The sequence below is a fragment of the Phalangium opilio genome, unplaced genomic scaffold (assembly GCF_054372755.1).
Source record: "Phalangium opilio isolate 3A_F unplaced genomic scaffold, DU_Popi_V2 ptg000002l_1, whole genome shotgun sequence".
Lineage (NCBI taxonomy): Eukaryota > Metazoa > Arthropoda > Arachnida > Opiliones > Phalangiidae > Phalangium > Phalangium opilio.
Window position 1 is genome coordinate 1,257,003 of NW_028324144.1, and position 17,275 is coordinate 1,274,277.

A 17,275-nucleotide genomic window follows, 5' to 3' on the forward strand; every position below is an offset into this window, starting at 1 on the left:
AAGTCGCTGACTCCCAGCCTCTTCCAATCCCTCATTCCATCGCTCATCCTCAATTCCTCATCCATTTCTCTGGGGCGGGAGCTTGGGCTATTCGTCGTCAGAGGACGCTTTACGCCTACCTGGTTGCGTCACTGGAGACGATCTCCACAATGGAGGAGTGTTTTGCATGTACAGTGGCAGAACGGGAGTTTGCGCGAATGGAAAACCTAATTTCTTCTTTAACGGTTGGACGTTGCAAAAATTATTAGGTTAGTGGAACTAATTTTCCGTTCCTTTCAAGGGTGGGAGTTTGCAAAAATATAACCTTAAGACTTTTGCTTTTTACAACTTTGTTGCCAAGGTACATCGGTAAGCCTAAATTTTTAAGCCTACCCTCCCCTCTGTTGTACGTAGCGTCTCGTAGTCGTAGGGTTCCTGGAAAACTCCTGCAAAGTCTTTTTCGCCCGCTAGCAGTTGCTTCGCATACCCGCACCTTCATTCCTTAGCCATAGCGTAACCACTGCTGCTGTGCCATGAGCCTGTGACAGTGACACACTGTACTGTGTCTCCGTTAGTCAGTACTCAGTGGGTTGTACACTTTAGTGATAGTGCGTGTAGCAGTTTTAGAGTTTAAGCTTAGATATTTTCATTTATTTAACCCTTTCCTTACACCACAAGCCTAATTAAATATTGGTTATTTGCGTAATAAATTAAACCTTGAAATAGAACCCCAGGGTGCTTTTAGTTTTAAAATGATCTCCCTTAAAGCTAAGCCTAGGCTTTTAATTTCAAAACAAGTACTTGGCCTATCACTATAGTGATGAACGGGAAAGCCAAGGTCTGTCGCGTTTGGGAATGAATGACGTTTAATTACGGAATGATTTATTTATTGGCGGTGGGTTTTTAGAGTCGGGCCACTTTGAAATGGCTATCCTTGGACGACTGGAAGAAGGCACGATTGGAATATTTTGGCCACAAAAATTTTCCTCGCATTTCTTTTGCCCAGAATGGCTTAAAGGGGGGCGTCTTTGGGACTCGCGATTATAATGTCGGGGCTCCATTCCGCCTCGAAAGGCCAGCAGCCGCCAGAAACGGAAGGAGCCTCGAGTCGGAGCCCCGCTTCCCTCCAAACAACTCCACAAGGCCTCTTAAATGTTGACAAGATTCTGAAAGAGTCGGCCGCTCACAGAAACGCGCTTCTCGCCGCCACTGGACATCAAAGTTTCGTGACTCTTCATCCCCACTCTGCCTTGAACATTCCTCAGGATCTCCTAGTAGAACCTAATCTAGAATTTTCTCAGAGCGATTTTAATACCCATTACGGTACGTCGCGTTAAATAAAGTTTGTTGGCGGCGCGTCATCCACTCTCGATCCTAAAGAGACGATTTTGTATTCAGGCGACCAACAAGGGATGTTCATATTCACACAAAACACGTTTCTACCGGAATTGGGCAACAAATTTTATCATCAACGCGATCATAATCACGGTGGCGAGGACAGAGACAAGTTCCTGAAAGAAAGACTAACCCCAATGACTCAGGGCGGTGGTCACCACCCTCAAAGAGACCACAACAACCTCAAGGCAAACAACAACAACAACAACAACCATAGCCAGAACCACGCCGCTCAATCAGTCATCCACCCTAGATACAACAACAATACAATTCTCAATTCTTCACAGACACCCTCAGGTCAGTCAGTTTAAATTTGCCCATCATTTCATTCCGACCTAATAGACTAGTGTGTGTCGTTAGACTCGTTATAGAGGGGTGGGGGTGTAGACAATGTGTATCCCCCTCTAGACGCGCGCTCTTGTAAGAGGGGATACTGTACGCTCCTAGTAGGGGGGGATGACACGGCTAAGAGATAGAAGGGGGTATGAGTTTACACACATAGACTACTGACACTAATCTGTTGTTACCAATGGAATACTGACACTAATCTGTTGTTAACAATGGAATAAAGTTTTGTTAAAAATAAAAAGTTTAATATTTGGTAGGGGTCCTCCAATTATATCCATGTATATATAGAGTAGTGGCACTCCATGTTAACTACCCATAGTAGCTTAATACAGTCAAAGGCAAGTAGGTGCCATTACTCTATTAAAAATAAAAAAAAATTAAAAAAAGGGTGGTGGGAATTGTTTGAAATTTTATCAGTCCATAAACCATAAAAAGCACAATATGTTTACCAGTTCGGAAAATTTTCTTCTTATCACAAAATATATTCACACTTCGTTCTTTGCCTATTTCTGCAAATTGCGCAATAGCAGGGAGGAATGTTAGCTCTCCTTTGAGGTTGGATTGGAGGAGTGGTTTTTCGGGGAATTTTTGAAACGGGAATTTGTTTGGGATAGACCAATCCATTAATTACCTGTAGAGAGGCCAACAAAAGTCGTCCTGGCCCTCTTAGGTTATTTATTTCCCTCTCGCCAAGATGCAACGTCGCCGGACTAGTAACTACACGCGTTAGGTAGGCTAGGCCCACTCGCGGTGCTTCTTTACGTCAGGGAAATAACCCAAGAAGGCCAAGGAACCTCCCCCCCGGCGCTCCTGTGGTCTTTGCTTAGCTTATCTTCTGGAATTAATGGAATGGTCTATGATGACGATGTTCCCTATAATCGTAGTTTTGGCCGATCCTTATCAGTTTGAATGACATATGGGCGGGATTGAAAACGGATTGGTCATTGAAAGGGGTAATGGGTAAAGGTATCCACAGGGGTCCAAACTGCCGCTGCCATGTAGGTAGCTAGATTAATTTTTGGTACATATTGGGGGGGGGGGGGGGGTCATGTTGGCCCTAATGTCGACCCGTGACACAGACACATTTCTTGGGGTTGCGATTTATGGTGCAATCGTTAAATTTTGTACTAAGGCCGGAGGTTAGGCCTAAACCTGTCAGTTTTAAAATATTTTTGGGCAATTGTTGATTTAGCTATTTTAAGAACCTTGATAAGAAGAATTGAAATTCTTCGACTTTTAGGTATTTTTCTATAGAATTTGAAATATATTAAGTTGAATGTTTTTCTTTAGTTTTGGGTTATTAAAATTAATTAAAAGAGCTAGATGGTTGCAGCGTGTGATGATTGTAATAATTTTTAAAAGTCCTACACTTAATTTTGCATCTAGGACTTCCATCTAGGTCCTATTTAGTCTGCATTACTAAGCCTTTGACAAATTATTTTATATAAATTTTATGTTGTATAGATATGATGTATTTATCGTATGGTGACATTGTTTATTCTATCTAGGGTTGAGTCGAGCTTCTCAATTTGTCGGGGGGAGCGGGGGAAACGCCATGTTGAGTTCGGCGGTGTACGCGGGGGAGGGGGAGCTGTTGAACGAAGGCGGCTTGGTGGAAACGCCCAGCGCCTTCAACTCCTTCGACAGCCTCTTGGGAAATTCATCCAATTCCAACGGTTTGCGTCTCCCGGATCTTCTTGACTCTTCAGCCTCGCTGCGCCTGTCGCCCAACGCCTTTGACCCCTCTCTCTCCTCCCCCTTCGACGAGCGCCACCCTCTCCCGATCGCCATTCCCTTGTCGGAAACATCTCCCCGAGATGGCGGAGCCTCGGTGGACAGCCAAATGGTTTCGTCTTCCAATCTTTCTTCCTCCAATTTCTCGGCGACTGAGAAGTTGAAAGCCAAGGCGGGTGGTAAGGGGGTACCAAAGACGCTTTCCCCGGGACACGCGGGCGTTGGAGGTAGAGTGGGCGCGCAACCTTGCCCCACTTGCGGCAAGGTCTTTGGCAACTCTAGCGCCCTGACCAAACACAAACTGACCCACAGTGATGAAAGAAAGTTCGTTTGCCAACTATGTGCCAAAGCCTTCAAAAGACAAGATCATCTGTAAGTCAATAGCGTTCTTTACACATTTTCGCGCGTGTAACCGTGGGGTTTTTGGTGTTTGTTGCAGTAACGGGCACATGTTAACGCACCGCAACAAGAAGCCTTACGAGTGCGACGTGGGTGGCTGCGGGAAAAGCTACTGCGACGCGCGATCACTGCGACGCCACAAAGAAAACCACCATAATAACAACCAGCCCCCTAGCCAACACCCTTTGCAACAAGGGAAGTCGGCTATCTCCACCTCCGGAGGTCCTCCTACCAACGCCTTGATTCCACTTCAAGTTGGCATTCCGCGCATCAATAGTCTAAGTCTGAACAGTCTCCAAACAGCCTTCGCGGCCAGCGCACCTCGCGAAGCTGTGGCGTCTGTCCCTCAAGGCAACCGTATTCGGTACGCGCCTCCCATCCCTCAAGATGGTTCCTCGGCCCTCTCGCAACTCTTGGGCTCCATCTTGCCTTCGGCCGCCACCCAACTCCAGTTCTTGGCCTTTCAACAAGCGCCACCTCTTCCACCACCCCAACAACAACAACAACAACAAAGGTTGACTCCGCAGAATACTGGTACTGTTGAAAATCATTTGAGAGAAACTGCTGGGAATGACCTCGAAGGCAAGGTCCTCAGAGATGGCGGCGCGGATTCGTCCCCCACGAATTCATCACACGCTGCTCCCATGGATTTAACGTCGGTGGCGCCGCCGAGTACGACAAATACGCCCGCTTCCACCATCATTGCTCCTTTGAGCAACACCCAAGGTTCCTGGTTACGGTAAGTTTTTTGTCTCTATTTCTCCCTTGACGTCGTGCTTAGAGAATTTCCTGTATTTCCCCCCCCCCCCGGCATTTTTCTAATACGCAAGCGCACTTCATAGAAATAGTATGGATTTGCACACATCGCGTTGTTTAAAATTGTCCTTGAGAGCTATATTTGAATCTGGTGGGGCGTTTTTTCCGTTAGCTTCCATACATTAATGAATGAGGCGTTCGACGAGAGCGTGGAACGAACGAAAGAAGCCTCGTCTTCGGACAATGACGACCAATTACAATTGTCTTCCAAAATGAGGGAGAAATTATCTTTAAAAGCGGTCGATGAACGAGCGACTGTTGTCGAGATGGAAACCCCTTCGCCCTATCACCAACAAAGTCAGGCGTCTTTCCACCACCAGCTCGCCGCCACGAATGGTTCCGTTTCACCCGTCGCCAATGACTTTTCCCACCATGACTACGGTAGCGCGTCTTCCGAAACAATCAAACGAGAGAACGCTCCCTCTGACGGGAATGACGCGTTTCTCGTCAAGGAGGAGCTGGAGGAAAAGGAGGCGCCGTTATTGCAACGTTTATTGACTCCCGATAATAGCAACCAAAGAGTGAAAGAGGAAATGACGCCTGTTAGTACTCCTTCACAAACGAGCCACGAAGCTCCTCAGAACGAAGATAGACTCTTCGCCTCTTCGGACGACTGGAATGGCCTTTCCACGACGGGTTTTTCTAACAATACAGTTTCCACCGCCGCCGATCAACCCCAACGGGACTCGAGCGACAAGTCGGTGGAGTGCGCGCTTTGCCAAAGGAAATTCAAAACAGTTCCTGCCTTAAACGGACACATGCGCCTTCATGGCGGATACTATAAAAAGACCACCGCCGACAATAAACTAAGCGACAAAAGCCTTCCTTCTCAACAAGCGTCGTTACAAACGGCCAGCGTTAATGTCAGAGCCCTAATTGAAGAAAAGATCATACAGAAACAGATGAGACAAGGAAACCCGGTCGCTCACCGCCCTAACGAAGCGCTCGGACCCAGTCCCGATGCCGAAGTAAAGAGACCATTTACTGGCGAAGAACGGAGCGGAACTAGCGATTTACCATTTATTTCCGAAGAGAGTTACACGCTGTCCATTCCAGAGGAGGTGACGCACCATCAAGAGAATGACCCCGGCGGAGATTGTCTTTTAGAAGGCGGACTGGTCGAATTTCGAGGAGAGACGGGCGACGATAGTCCGTTCGACGCTCCACCCATCGAGGTGGAGACGGAGATGGGAGGAGTTGAGGAGCAGGAGGAAGCGCCCCCAACTATTGAGGAATCCGCCAATAATGCTAAGATAGGGACGCCGAATCCATTTCGTCACCAGTTTCGCGTCCCCCGACCCGTAGTTGAGAAACATCGGCGTCATTCTGATTCGGACCATTTCGCGGCGGCCGCCTCTAAGCGTCCTTGCAACGAAGCGGCCAACAACGCCGTGACTTCCTTCTTAAGGCGGAAAGTGGCTTCGCGAAGAACGACACGTACGGGTTCCGACCCGACTGATTTTAATCAGTTTTTTGGATCATTTTTACCCGATTTCGATTTGGATTTGGTGGTCGACTTGAGCGCCACGCTCCACGGCGGCGGCGCGCCCGAATCCGAATCTTGTCCTAACACGCCCCTATATTCTCGCACCAACGCGACAACGGATATCTTTAGTTCGTTCCCCGCGTTAGGCAACGATCAACAGTGCCACAATACGCACTTTTCATTCTTGGAACGCGACTTGGTTTTATCGTCGCTCGATAACCCGCAACAGGATTCCGAGTTCCTCGTTTACGCGAATGAAACGACGGACCAAAGTATGGCCGTCGATAACGATGGCTCCGCCTTCCAGGCGAATGACTTGATGGATAATTCCTATTCCTCGCTCTGTCCCAGTATTAACGCGCTACTCGATGAAACGCCCGATCAAGTGACCACCGCCAACCTCGTTGAAAGAGTTAACTCTCCGGCCCAGCCACAAACCGCGGTAGAAATGGAAATAGAAGTGCCAATAGAAGCGCCAAAGATGGAGCAGTTGGTCGAAATGGAAGAAATGGCGCAAAACCGCCCGAAAACACCGGTAGTAACTGAAACGGTTAAAGAGGGAGAAATCGGCACTGCCAATGGTTGGAACAATCTAGTCGACGACGCCGAAGATGACGTCTTTCTAAGTCCCATAAGCGTGCCAGCCAGTCCGGTCAAACCTCGAGTCAAACACAGACCCGAAGTAAGTTTTTTTGAAAAGAAGACGCGATTTTTGACTAATTGTAGTCCGAATAGGCCTTTGGTTAGTAAAATGTCTTCTTGTCTCGTATAGCCCCTCTTCATCCCCCCTCACGTCAACACCGGCGTCTTTACCAGTCGATTACGGTCGCCCCGTTTGCGCGAGTGTTCCATTGAGCAGAAAACACTAAGTCCTCCGCCCTACACGCCTCCTCCTATGCTCAGCCCGGTACGCAATGGACCCGGTCTCTTCTGGCATATTCTCTCGGCTTCTTCGGGGGGCAACGTCACCCCCAAGTCGGCTCCCATCACGCCAAACTTGCTCAGCAACAGAAGTAAATCATTCACTCCGACTACGAACCGTTTAGAACGGATTCCAACGGAACCTTGTTCTTCTCTTTCAGTCAGTCTGTCGGACGAAGCGCCTTTGTTGGAAGACCAAGTTTCCGATCCCCCAGAGACGGACGTCCTTCCGTGAGTTTACTGGCCTTTCCAATGTTTGTAACGCTTTGTACGAAATATATTTTCGTGTTGTTTAGTCACGTCAATATCGGATCTCAGTACCAAGCTCAATTACCGCGTTGTCGGGAGCGCGAGACGCGATTATCGCGTGTGGCCGAGAAAGCCGACCGACTTTGGCATCCCGCCGTGACGGAAGGCATTCCCCAAGAAGATGGTACATCCCTTCCCTTAGAAGGAACCCATTGTCGTATCTATTTAACCTTTCTCGCGGATTTTAGTTGAAGCGTACTTAGAGTTGGCATGCAGCGCCTGCGTCGTTGGAGGAGGTCGCAACAAGGAATACGCGCTGCACGTCTTGCAGTTAAGCGGAGGTGATATTAGGGAGGCTGCGCTGCGGTTGATGCAACCAGAGCCGCGTTTGGCCCACGGACATCCCCTCTTAAGCTATACTTACTTGGAAACGGAAAAATGGTTGACTGAACAGACCGAAGCCTTTCATCGCGCCCTTATGAAATTCGATAAAGACTTTTTCAGCATATCCAAAGAGGTAAGTGACCCGAAGAGGGAGCGAGGTCTTCCGTGGTCCGTAATTAAGGAGGGTACACTGCCACTTCTACTATATATTTTATAGTTGGGGTCAAAGAGTGTCAAACAATGCGTTGAGTTTTATTACGAGTGGAAAAAGATGCACGCGGAGGAATACAAGAAACTTCGGGTTCTACGGCGTAAGAGGGAACAAGAGTCGCTTTACTACAATCTCCGACCCAAATCGAGTAACAACAACAATAATAATAATAACGAGGAGGAAATGGATTCCCCGCACCTTCTTGATGTACGTGACTTCACTCCAACCCCTTCCCTATTTTACCGTCGTAGTTTGATTCTTCTACAGATATGTCTTCCCCCTTTTTTCTCTTGAGCAGGATTCAAATAACGCCAAAATGTCGTTCGCCTTGCCGAGTCCGGCTGGATCTCCCGGAGGACGCTCGGCCAGTCCCGCTTCCAATACCGGAGAAAACACCGTCTATCCTTGCAAGATATGTGGAAAGTAAGTCATCTTATAGGCCTAGGAAGAGTTTACGTCATTAAATGGCATCGTTTTATTTTATTTTAGGATTTTTCCAAAAGTGAAGAGCCGGAGTGCCCACATGAAAAGCCATCGTCAGACGGAAGCGAACAAAGGCGGAAATCATTACCAATCCAATAACTACGGGGGCACGCCCTCCTTTAAATGACACGCTTACTCTCTTTCCCCCATCCTTAGTTTTGACGCCTGACTTGACCACGACTGCAAAAATTAAAATTGGACTCTTGGTTTTTCAAAATGTTACTGACATTATCAGGAACTCTTACAGAGAACCCGAGTTTACGGAAGATGCGGAGGTCACTATAAGGACACAGTAAGTTGCGATCGCGTCATTTTCCAACATCACGTGACGCGCTTTACATTTACCAAGATCACGTGACGCGCTTTACATTTACCAAGATCACGTGACGCGCTTTACATTTACCAAGATCACGTGACGCGCTTTACATTTACCAAGATCACGTGACGCGCTTAAGATTTATCAACATCACGTGACGCGCTTAAGATTTACCAACATCACGTGACGCGCTTAAGATTTACCAACATCACGTGACGCGCTTAAGATTTACCAACATCACGTGACGCGCTTAAGATTTACCAACATCACGTGACGCGCTTAAGATTTACCAACATCACGTGACGCGCTTTACATTTTCCGACATCACGTGACGCGCTTAAGATTTACCAACATCACGTGACGCGCTTTACATTTACCAACATCACGTGACGCGAACAACAAGTTGGTAAGATAATCGCAAAGTAAATTATCCGAGGTCGGCCCAATATCAAAACCGTAGACTCTCAACTCCGTGTTCCCTCCAAATGGCCCCGCCCCCTTTTTTTGTTTTTCCTTAAGCCAATTGTATATAAGTATTGTATTGTACATAATAATGAATCAGGCGCAAAGTTTTAATTATTTTTACAGCCCCCCAAAACCCCCAACCTAATAATGGGAACGAGACGTGAAAACCATTTAAAGGTATAAAAAGAAATATTTGACGTTGCTTCGTTAACAGTCTCGTTAATACGTTTTTAAAATTCAATCAGTGCCATTAATTAGCCAATTTACTAGAATTTATCTCCATTATTATTAATTAAATTAATTAATTATTATTAAAGTGTTAAATAAAATTAAATACATATATATATATATATAACGTTGAATATAAAAAAAAAAAAAAGGCGGAAGAATATTTTAAACGCTAGCAAATAGTAACGAACGCTTTAAAGAAATAAATAAAATCATGGACGCAAACTCTCTAGATAGGATGAGATTTCAAACAAATTAAGGAATGAACTATAATCTATTTTCAAAAAATTATAAATGGCGGCTGAAAAAAGTGCTGCCATCTAGGGGTTAATCCCGTCACCAAGGTCAGAGATCGTTCGTATTAGGGAACCCCGGGACGGGTTCGGGGGAGGTTAAAGGTAGGTTAAGAAGAGAGAGAGAGAGAGAGAGAGAGAGAGAGAGAGAGAGAGAGAGAGAGGTCAATCGTTGTTTCAATAAAATGCTCAAATCGATCTCCTTATGTAAATTAAATACGTAGTTATAAAAAGAGGAATGACGCGAATTGACGAGAAGAACAAACAGGGACGTGATAATGTATTAATCCGCTGGCCATCTTATCATCATTAAAAAGAATTCGTAACAAGTACAAATTTTTAACAAATAAAACTAAAAAAAAAAATACAAAGTTGTTTAAAAATAGGGCTCGTTGCGTTAAGTTTCAAAGAAATATCTAAATAATCATTCTTCGGTATTATTTGGTTAATGGCTCGCGTAATCAAGGATGATGGTGGGGGAGGAGGCGTAGTCGGAGAGAAAATGGTGGGCCCGCTAAGTGTGGTGTGGAACCGCTCGGGTCGGGTGGGACGGTAGAAAATGGGGGAGGAATACACGGAAAAATGGCGGTCGGTCTCCCCGATTCGTTTGACCAAAGAGAATAGAGGGGAGGAGTGGAAAGTGGAGGCAAAACTTGTTGCTCTTTTCTACCGCGCATCTTCAATGCGCAGTACCGAGGCATTTCCGTTTGAGACATTAAATGGTATCGTAGGTGGCGCGACTGAGCCGGAAACTCCCTCATACCACTAGTATAATTTAGGGGCAACATTGTAATTTAGCCTTGTGGAGCGGGAGAGCTTCGACTCCTCCCCTATATTCTCTTTGGTTTGACGTAGACCGCTCGCCATTTTTCCGTGTATTCCTCCCCCATTCTCTACCGTCCCACCCGACCTGAGCCGTTCCACACTTTACGCATATCCCCTATCATCCTTGGGTTACAGGCGCCATTTATTAATTAGGCTTAGGTCGTTGCGGCAGGCGCCATATATGATGTATCGGCGTCGTTAAATTTGATTCGATTTTAAAGGATCCATAGCCTAGACGTAAAATATTTTAGAGGGCGTGTTTCCAGCGCCGAAATCGTTAAATAAATAATTTTTAATTTTTTATAAATGAAAGAATCGTAGATTAAGATTAAGATTAAAAATTTAATTCTCGCTCAATTCAGGGTAAAACAATGTTAAACATTTCGTCAAAAAAAAAAAAAAAAAATCAAGACCGTGTTAAATAGTTATATCGTAAAAAAGAAATATTGTTGTAAATATATGATCACGTTTGTTCAGATTGTACATGTTTATAAATATATATTATATATATATCTATATATAAGAAGACCTTGTCAATACCACCACCACCTCCGGAAAACAGTTATACAATTCTTCGGCCCAAATAACCCTTTTAATCGCGTCCCCTCCTGGTGGAAGATTCCGGGATTCTCATAGAGAAGCCGGTTTTTCACTTTGAATTCCGGACTCTTCCAATACTTGAAAAGACCACTATGTTTATCAATTTTTAACAAGAAGCGATATAAGACTTGAGAATGTTCAAAGATAGAATCCACCTTATTCCCTTTCGCCGGAAGTTAGGCTTAGCTCGGGGTTAATGGGGGTGAGTAACGGGAAGAAATTGGTCTGTCGTCCGGTACAGTAGTACCATGGATGAAGGATGCGCGTGAGGAAATTAGTTTTCACGCTATAGGATAGGCAACTCCCTATCTCGAACGACAGAATATTCTGTATATACTCTGTTACAACGTTGGTTGTCAGCACGCGCAAAGCTATTTCTCTATGTAACGTAGCTTTGTACGTGCTGTCAAGAGATAAAAAACTTCAGGATCTTCAGGATTTAAAATATCCGCGAGTTTTTTAGCTCGAGTGCACGGACCTCTAGGCCTTAGTTTCAAATACGTGTAAAATTACCTACAGCCTACTACACTTATTTGAAACTAAGGCCTAGAGGTCCGTGCACTCGAGCTAAAAAAACTCGCGGATATTTTAAATCCTGAAGATCCTGAAGTTTTTTGTCTCTTGACAGCACGTACAAAGCTACGTTACATAGAGAAATATATTTGCACGTGCTGACAACCGACGTTGTAACAGAGTATATACAGAATAAGCTGTCGCCCGAGATAGGGAGTTGCCTATCCTGTAGAGTGAAAACAAATTCCCTCACGCGCATTCTTTATCCATGGTAGTACAGTACATATTTTTGGCTTTTGTAGCAGACGACAGACGAATTTCTTCGCGTTACTCACCCCCCCTGAATCCCGAGCTAAGCCTAACTTCCGGCGAAAGGGAAGGAATAAGGTGGATTAGGGTGTAGTGTTGTGATCTCAGGTTTTTATTCCCCTCCACTATTCACTTTTGCATTATGATACAACCCAGTGCAAAAGGGTGAATTCTCGGGTCTTATACCATGCAGTTCTTGGACCCAAATCCTTGGCCTTTGTTAGAAACGCCTCTTTTCGCTAGTTATTTGTATACGAAGCCGATAAAAATTCGTCAAGGCCTAACATTAATATTAATATTTCGGTGCTCTGTACTTTTGCTCATAATGGCCTGAAATAAGACATAATATTTCTCCATTTTATTTTTTAAGTTTTTCTTTTTATCTGGCGAGGACAATATTTTTCTATCGGACATATCGACTTCGTACGATAATAACATAACGTAGGCCTAGTAATTACCAAATTCCCCCAGAAAGAATCGTTCTAAGTAGTCGTCCGCCCTTAAAAAAAACTGTCTTCTTTGTTTCTCGTTAATAACTCTGTAAATATTACTACCAACACAAAATGATTGCCAAACGGAACGGGAAATCTTTATTTTTAATTGTCACAAATTGAAATCCCCGAGTGTGTAAAAATTAAAAAGAAACTAAGAAGAAAAAGAATAAATAAATAAATGACGTTTATTTGGTTGTTTCGCTTATTTCCTAGGCCTTATATCTCTATGGTCATGTGCAGTCTTGGAAATAGCACAGGTCCACACTACTCACCCCCCGAGCTAAGCCTAACTTCCGGCGAAAGGGAATAAGGTGGATTATTTAAGGTTAATTAGTTAAATTTCGTAGATTAAAAGCTCAAATTTCGCGCCTTTTTTTGTCCTTGAGCTTTTAATCTACGAAATTTAACTAATTAACCTTAAATAATCCACCTTATTCCCTTTCGCCGGAAGTTAGGCTTAGCTCTGGGGTGAGTATTCATGTGGGTTGTGGACCAAGGTCGTTTGAATTTCCCGCATACCACCAATGATGTTTCCTTTCTCGAGTTCTGATTGGCTGCTGCCACGCGTCTAGAAATCGCGTATTTCTGGGATTCAATTCAATTGGCTGTTGTTACGGAGGACATCATCAGGTATTTTTATCACCATTGCGATTAAGATTTAAATTTTAATTATAAACCCAAACTGAAGATATTAATTAAAACCCGTAACGTATTAATGAACGTTTCCCGAGTTTCCAAATAAAGTGGTTGTTTTTACGCATTTATAACGAAGAGGAAAGAAAATATTGTTCAAATTCCGCTAAGCCTTGGTCATAATAACCGCTGCATTTCTGCATGAAGTGGCGATTTAGGCCTATATTTAGAACTCTGCCACCTGTACCATAGTCTGCCTCTTTCGAACGCAAATACGTACGTCTCGAAATCCTCGCGAGAAAGTGTCGAGAGATTATCTTTGATGATCTTCTCGTAATTGACGCTTTTAATTTAAAGAAACTGTTCAAAAATATAGCCAGGATGGAAAAAGGTGAGAGTAGAAGACACACTGATGAGGGAGAAGCCGTCCAAATAGTCACAACGGGACCCGATCACACTTTTGAGTTGAATGTAGAAGCGCTGGAAGAAATTTTATCCAGAGAAAATGTCAAAGATAAGAAAGTAGTCGTTGTGTCTGTGGCAGGAGCTTTTCGCAAAGGAAAATCATTTTTGCTAGATTTCTTTTTGAGATATATGGCCTCCCAAGTAAGACTCGTAGTCTTTACTTTAATCGGAGGCTGGTTCATTTGACATTTGGTGGTACTTAGGGTGATCCAGATTGGATGGGAGACGATTCTACTCCTTTAACTGGATTTTCTTGGAGAGGAGGATCCGAAAGAGAAACAACTGGCATTTTGATGTGGAGTCGAGTATTTTTAGTGCCAACACACGAAGGAGAAGAGGTGTGAAATGCTCTAAGGTCACGTGTTGTTGTAGGTTACTTGATAGCCATTCTTTCAAAGGTTGCCGTTTTATTAATGGATACACAAGGGGCCTTTGACAGCGAGTCAACTGTGCGTGATTGCGCGACTGTCTTTGCTCTAAGTACCATGATCTCTTCCGTCCAAGTGTACAATCTGAGCCAGAATATCCAGGAGGACGACCTACAACACTTGCAGCTTTTTACGGAATACGGACGTCTGGCACTTGAATCTTCCCAAGACAAGCCTTTTCAAAAACTTGTCTTCTTGGTCAGAGATTGGAGTTTCCCTTACGAAGCTCAATACGGATTTGATGGGGGACAGAAAATTCTTGATCGAAGGTTACAGGTAAAAGTAGTGGGATTGAAAGGCGCGGCGCGCGAATACGCGATGCTTAATATAATTTGGGATAGATATCAGAGCGTCAACATCCTGAATTGCAACAATTACGGAGACACATTCGTTCTTGTTTCTCCGACATTGTTTGCTTCTTGTTGCCACATCCGGGCCTGAAAGTGGCCACGCACCCCATGTTTGACGGTCGTTTGGCCGACATTGAGACTGACTTTAAATCGCAATTAAGGATTCTGATCCCGGCATTGCTTCAACCTCAAAACCTGGTCCCCAAGGAGATCAATGGTCGCCCAATCACCGCTCTGGAACTGTTAGAATACTTCAAGGTATAATGTTACAGACGCCCCCATTGTTAGTGATGTAATCGATTTGGATTGTTGGGTAGGCGTACGTCAACATCTACCAGGGTAATGAATTACCGGAACCCAAGTCCATGTTAGAGGCAACTGCGGAAGCCAATAATCTCGGGGCGGTGGCCAGTGCCAGGGACTCTTATACAGCCGCCATGGAAAAGGTTTGCGGCGGGGATCGCCCATTTGTTCACCTACAAAGACTGGTGGAGGAACACGCCAACTGTAAAGAAGAAGCCCTGGAAATATTTGACTCTAGGAGGAAAATGGGCGGAGAAGAATTTTCCATGAAATACAGAGAAAAACTAGAAAAAGTCCGTGAAAAAAAAATGATTCCGTGATTCATTCTGACGCAATTAGATTTCTCTTTTTCTTTCAGGACTTGGAAGAAATGTTCGTCAGTTTGAGCAAACAAAATGACTGTAAGAACATTAGCTGGGCTGCCAAGACGCCAGGATGTCTTTTAGTCGTCATTGTGTCTTTGTACATTCTCTCTGGTCTCTTTGGCTTCTTTGGCGCCTATTCAATGGCCAATTTCTGTAATATGTTGATGGGATTTGGCTTCATTACGCTTGTTCTTTGGGCCTACACGCGATACAGCGGCGAAATGACTGAAATTGGACAACAGATTGACACCTACGTTAACCTAATCTGGATTCACGTAAGAATAAAATACTCAATTTATAAAATGGGGGCGACGTCGGGGATTCATAAAATGGGGGCGGACTCGGGGATTTATAAAAAGGGGGCGACGTCGGGGGTTTATAAAACGGGGGCGGCGTCGGTTATTTATAAAAAGGGGGGCGGACTCGGGGATTTATAAAAAGGGGGGCGGACTCGGGGATTTATAAAAAGGGGGGCGGACTCGGGGATTTATAAAAAGGGGGGCGGACTCGGGGATTTATAAAAAGGGGGCGGACTCGGGGATTTATAAAAAAGGGGCGGACTCGGGGATTTATAAAAAAGGGGCGGACTCGGGGATTTATAAAAAGGGGGGCGGACTCGGGGATTTATAAAAAGGGGGGCGGACTCGGGGATTTATAAAAAGGGGGCGGCCTCGGGCATTTATTAAAAGGGGGCGACGTCGGGGATTTTCAATATAAAAATTTCGGCAGAACCCTGAATTTGTAAGTAACTTCCTTTAACGGATTGGCGACGGTTTTCAGGCGTTGAAACCAGTTTACAAAGCTGTCAACCCAAAAAGGGATGAAACGGACGGGGATTATCAGGGGGAAGATTCGAACGAGAACATCCCAATGCAATCCTTACCTTCGTATTCAAGAAGCAATTCCAGAAAAGGTTTACCTCGCTCAAACTCGACAATAACTTCCAGCAGTCCAAACGGTAAACCTTACAAAGCCTCTTAACCCTAATAAGACGTAATTTATACCCCAGTTAAGTTTATTATTTCTCACCGAATGGTACAACTTAATAATTACCCCTCCACGTTTAAATCTGATTAAATAAATAAATAATTAAGTTAACTATCCCAACCCCCCCAACCCCCCAAATGTAATCGTTAATTTTTGGGAATTATAGGTCAATTAATTAATTTTAGAATTTTATTTAACCAAATAGAGAAGAATTCATTTCATTGTTAGGGAACCTGAAATATCTCCGCGGAAAGTCAAATTAAACGTTTTTTACTCAAAAATGTTATTAAAGTATTAATAAGGTTCTTTTAACGTTAACGGAAGTATCAGAATAGTTTGGAGGTGTTTCATTTTCCCTTATTAATTATTATTATTATTATTATTATGAGATTATATTTCAACCCCCCGGGCCATTTATATAAATCTCTCTCTCTCGGAATATTTTACCGTCGTTGGCTCAAATCTTACAATTTTTGACTCGTTTATTAATAATACTACCGCGGGGAAAAATAAATCTATGCAAGACAAAACAAAAAAGCCCATTTGTGATAACGTTAACTCCCCCCTTTCCCCTTCCCTGCATCCCCACTCGTTAATCAACTTTAATTAATTAATTAATTTAAAGAGAATCCCAAAGAATCAAGTGTCAAAAATTTTAACAACAATTAAAAAAAAAAGTTCGAGTGTTTCGGAAAAATTAACATTTTTTTTCGTGACACTTGTCCTTTAAATGGAAATCAATCTCTGGCGGATTGTATAGTGCCTATTATAGACTCCTCCTCCTTCTCGGTCCGGCGGCCAATCAGAGACTGGGGGAGGAGGAGGAGTGACGCCCCCACTGGTTAAGACGACGGAATGTTATTCTCAAGTATATACAATAAAACTATTCTAAAATAATAATTAATTAAAAAAAAAGAATTTAATACTAACGTTGATGGCCGTTTTTAACTTTGGGCCTAAATCTTTAAAAAGAAATAAATAAATAAAAACAAACAAACAGCCCATGTTATTGCGATTGTTTACTTGTAAATAAAAGTTTGCGACTAACTGGTTATTCCTAAAAATCATCGAGTGACTTTATTTATTTCCTCACCTATCACCCTTCACTGATCATATCTCTATCACGCTTTACCTTTAATGACGCGTTCGGTTTTAGGCAGACAGACAGACATACCTAGACGTTTTATAAGCCGTAAGTAACTCGCGACAATTTTCCTGTATTGACACGAAGGCAGGGTAGGCTTTGATTTGTAGCGAGGGGCAGGTCACTCAGTGTACACTGCTGTACCCTTGACT

The 17,275-nt window shown here is 44.0% G+C and overlaps 2 protein-coding genes across 6 annotated transcripts; both read left to right on the forward strand.

Annotated features, from left to right (window-relative positions):
- Positions 1 to 94: 94 nt before the first annotated feature.
- LOC149718154 (uncharacterized) lies at positions 95 to 12,637 on the forward strand. 3 transcript variants are annotated; one of them, XM_089869635.1, is made up of 13 exons: positions 96 to 248; positions 887 to 1,302; positions 1,378 to 1,671; positions 3,231 to 3,828; positions 3,896 to 4,594; positions 4,784 to 6,839; positions 6,930 to 7,170; positions 7,240 to 7,309; positions 7,375 to 7,511; positions 7,576 to 7,844; positions 7,929 to 8,129; positions 8,221 to 8,345; positions 8,412 to 12,637. In XM_089869635.1, the coding sequence occupies exons 2-13, from the start codon at positions 1,026 to 1,028 to the stop codon at positions 8,530 to 8,532; spliced, it is 5,088 nt and encodes a 1,695-aa protein (XP_089725761.1). In that variant the 5' UTR covers positions 96 to 248; positions 887 to 1,025; the 3' UTR covers positions 8,533 to 12,637. The 3 variants fall into 3 exon arrangements, with proteins under 3 accessions (XP_089725659.1, XP_089725761.1, XP_089725691.1); XM_089869533.1 differs by having other exon boundaries at positions 95 to 248; positions 6,930 to 7,309; XM_089869565.1 differs by lacking the exon at positions 96 to 248 and adding an exon at positions 688 to 817 and having other exon boundaries at positions 6,930 to 7,309.
- A 312-nt stretch (positions 12,638 to 12,949) lies between these two features.
- atl (atlastin GTPase) lies at positions 12,950 to 17,043 on the forward strand. 3 transcript variants are annotated; one of them, XM_089870472.1, is made up of 8 exons: positions 12,950 to 13,078; positions 13,458 to 13,687; positions 13,750 to 13,884; positions 13,945 to 14,250; positions 14,316 to 14,582; positions 14,642 to 14,920; positions 14,986 to 15,267; positions 15,773 to 17,043. In XM_089870472.1, the coding sequence occupies exons 2-8, from the start codon at positions 13,463 to 13,465 to the stop codon at positions 15,971 to 15,973; spliced, it is 1,695 nt and encodes a 564-aa protein (XP_089726598.1). In that variant the 5' UTR covers positions 12,950 to 13,078; positions 13,458 to 13,462; the 3' UTR covers positions 15,974 to 17,043. The 3 variants fall into 3 exon arrangements, with proteins under 3 accessions (XP_089726598.1, XP_089726551.1, XP_089726476.1); XM_089870425.1 differs by having other exon boundaries at positions 13,032 to 13,357; positions 13,439 to 13,687; XM_089870350.1 differs by having other exon boundaries at positions 13,032 to 13,357.
- Positions 17,044 to 17,275: the final 232 nt, after the last annotated feature.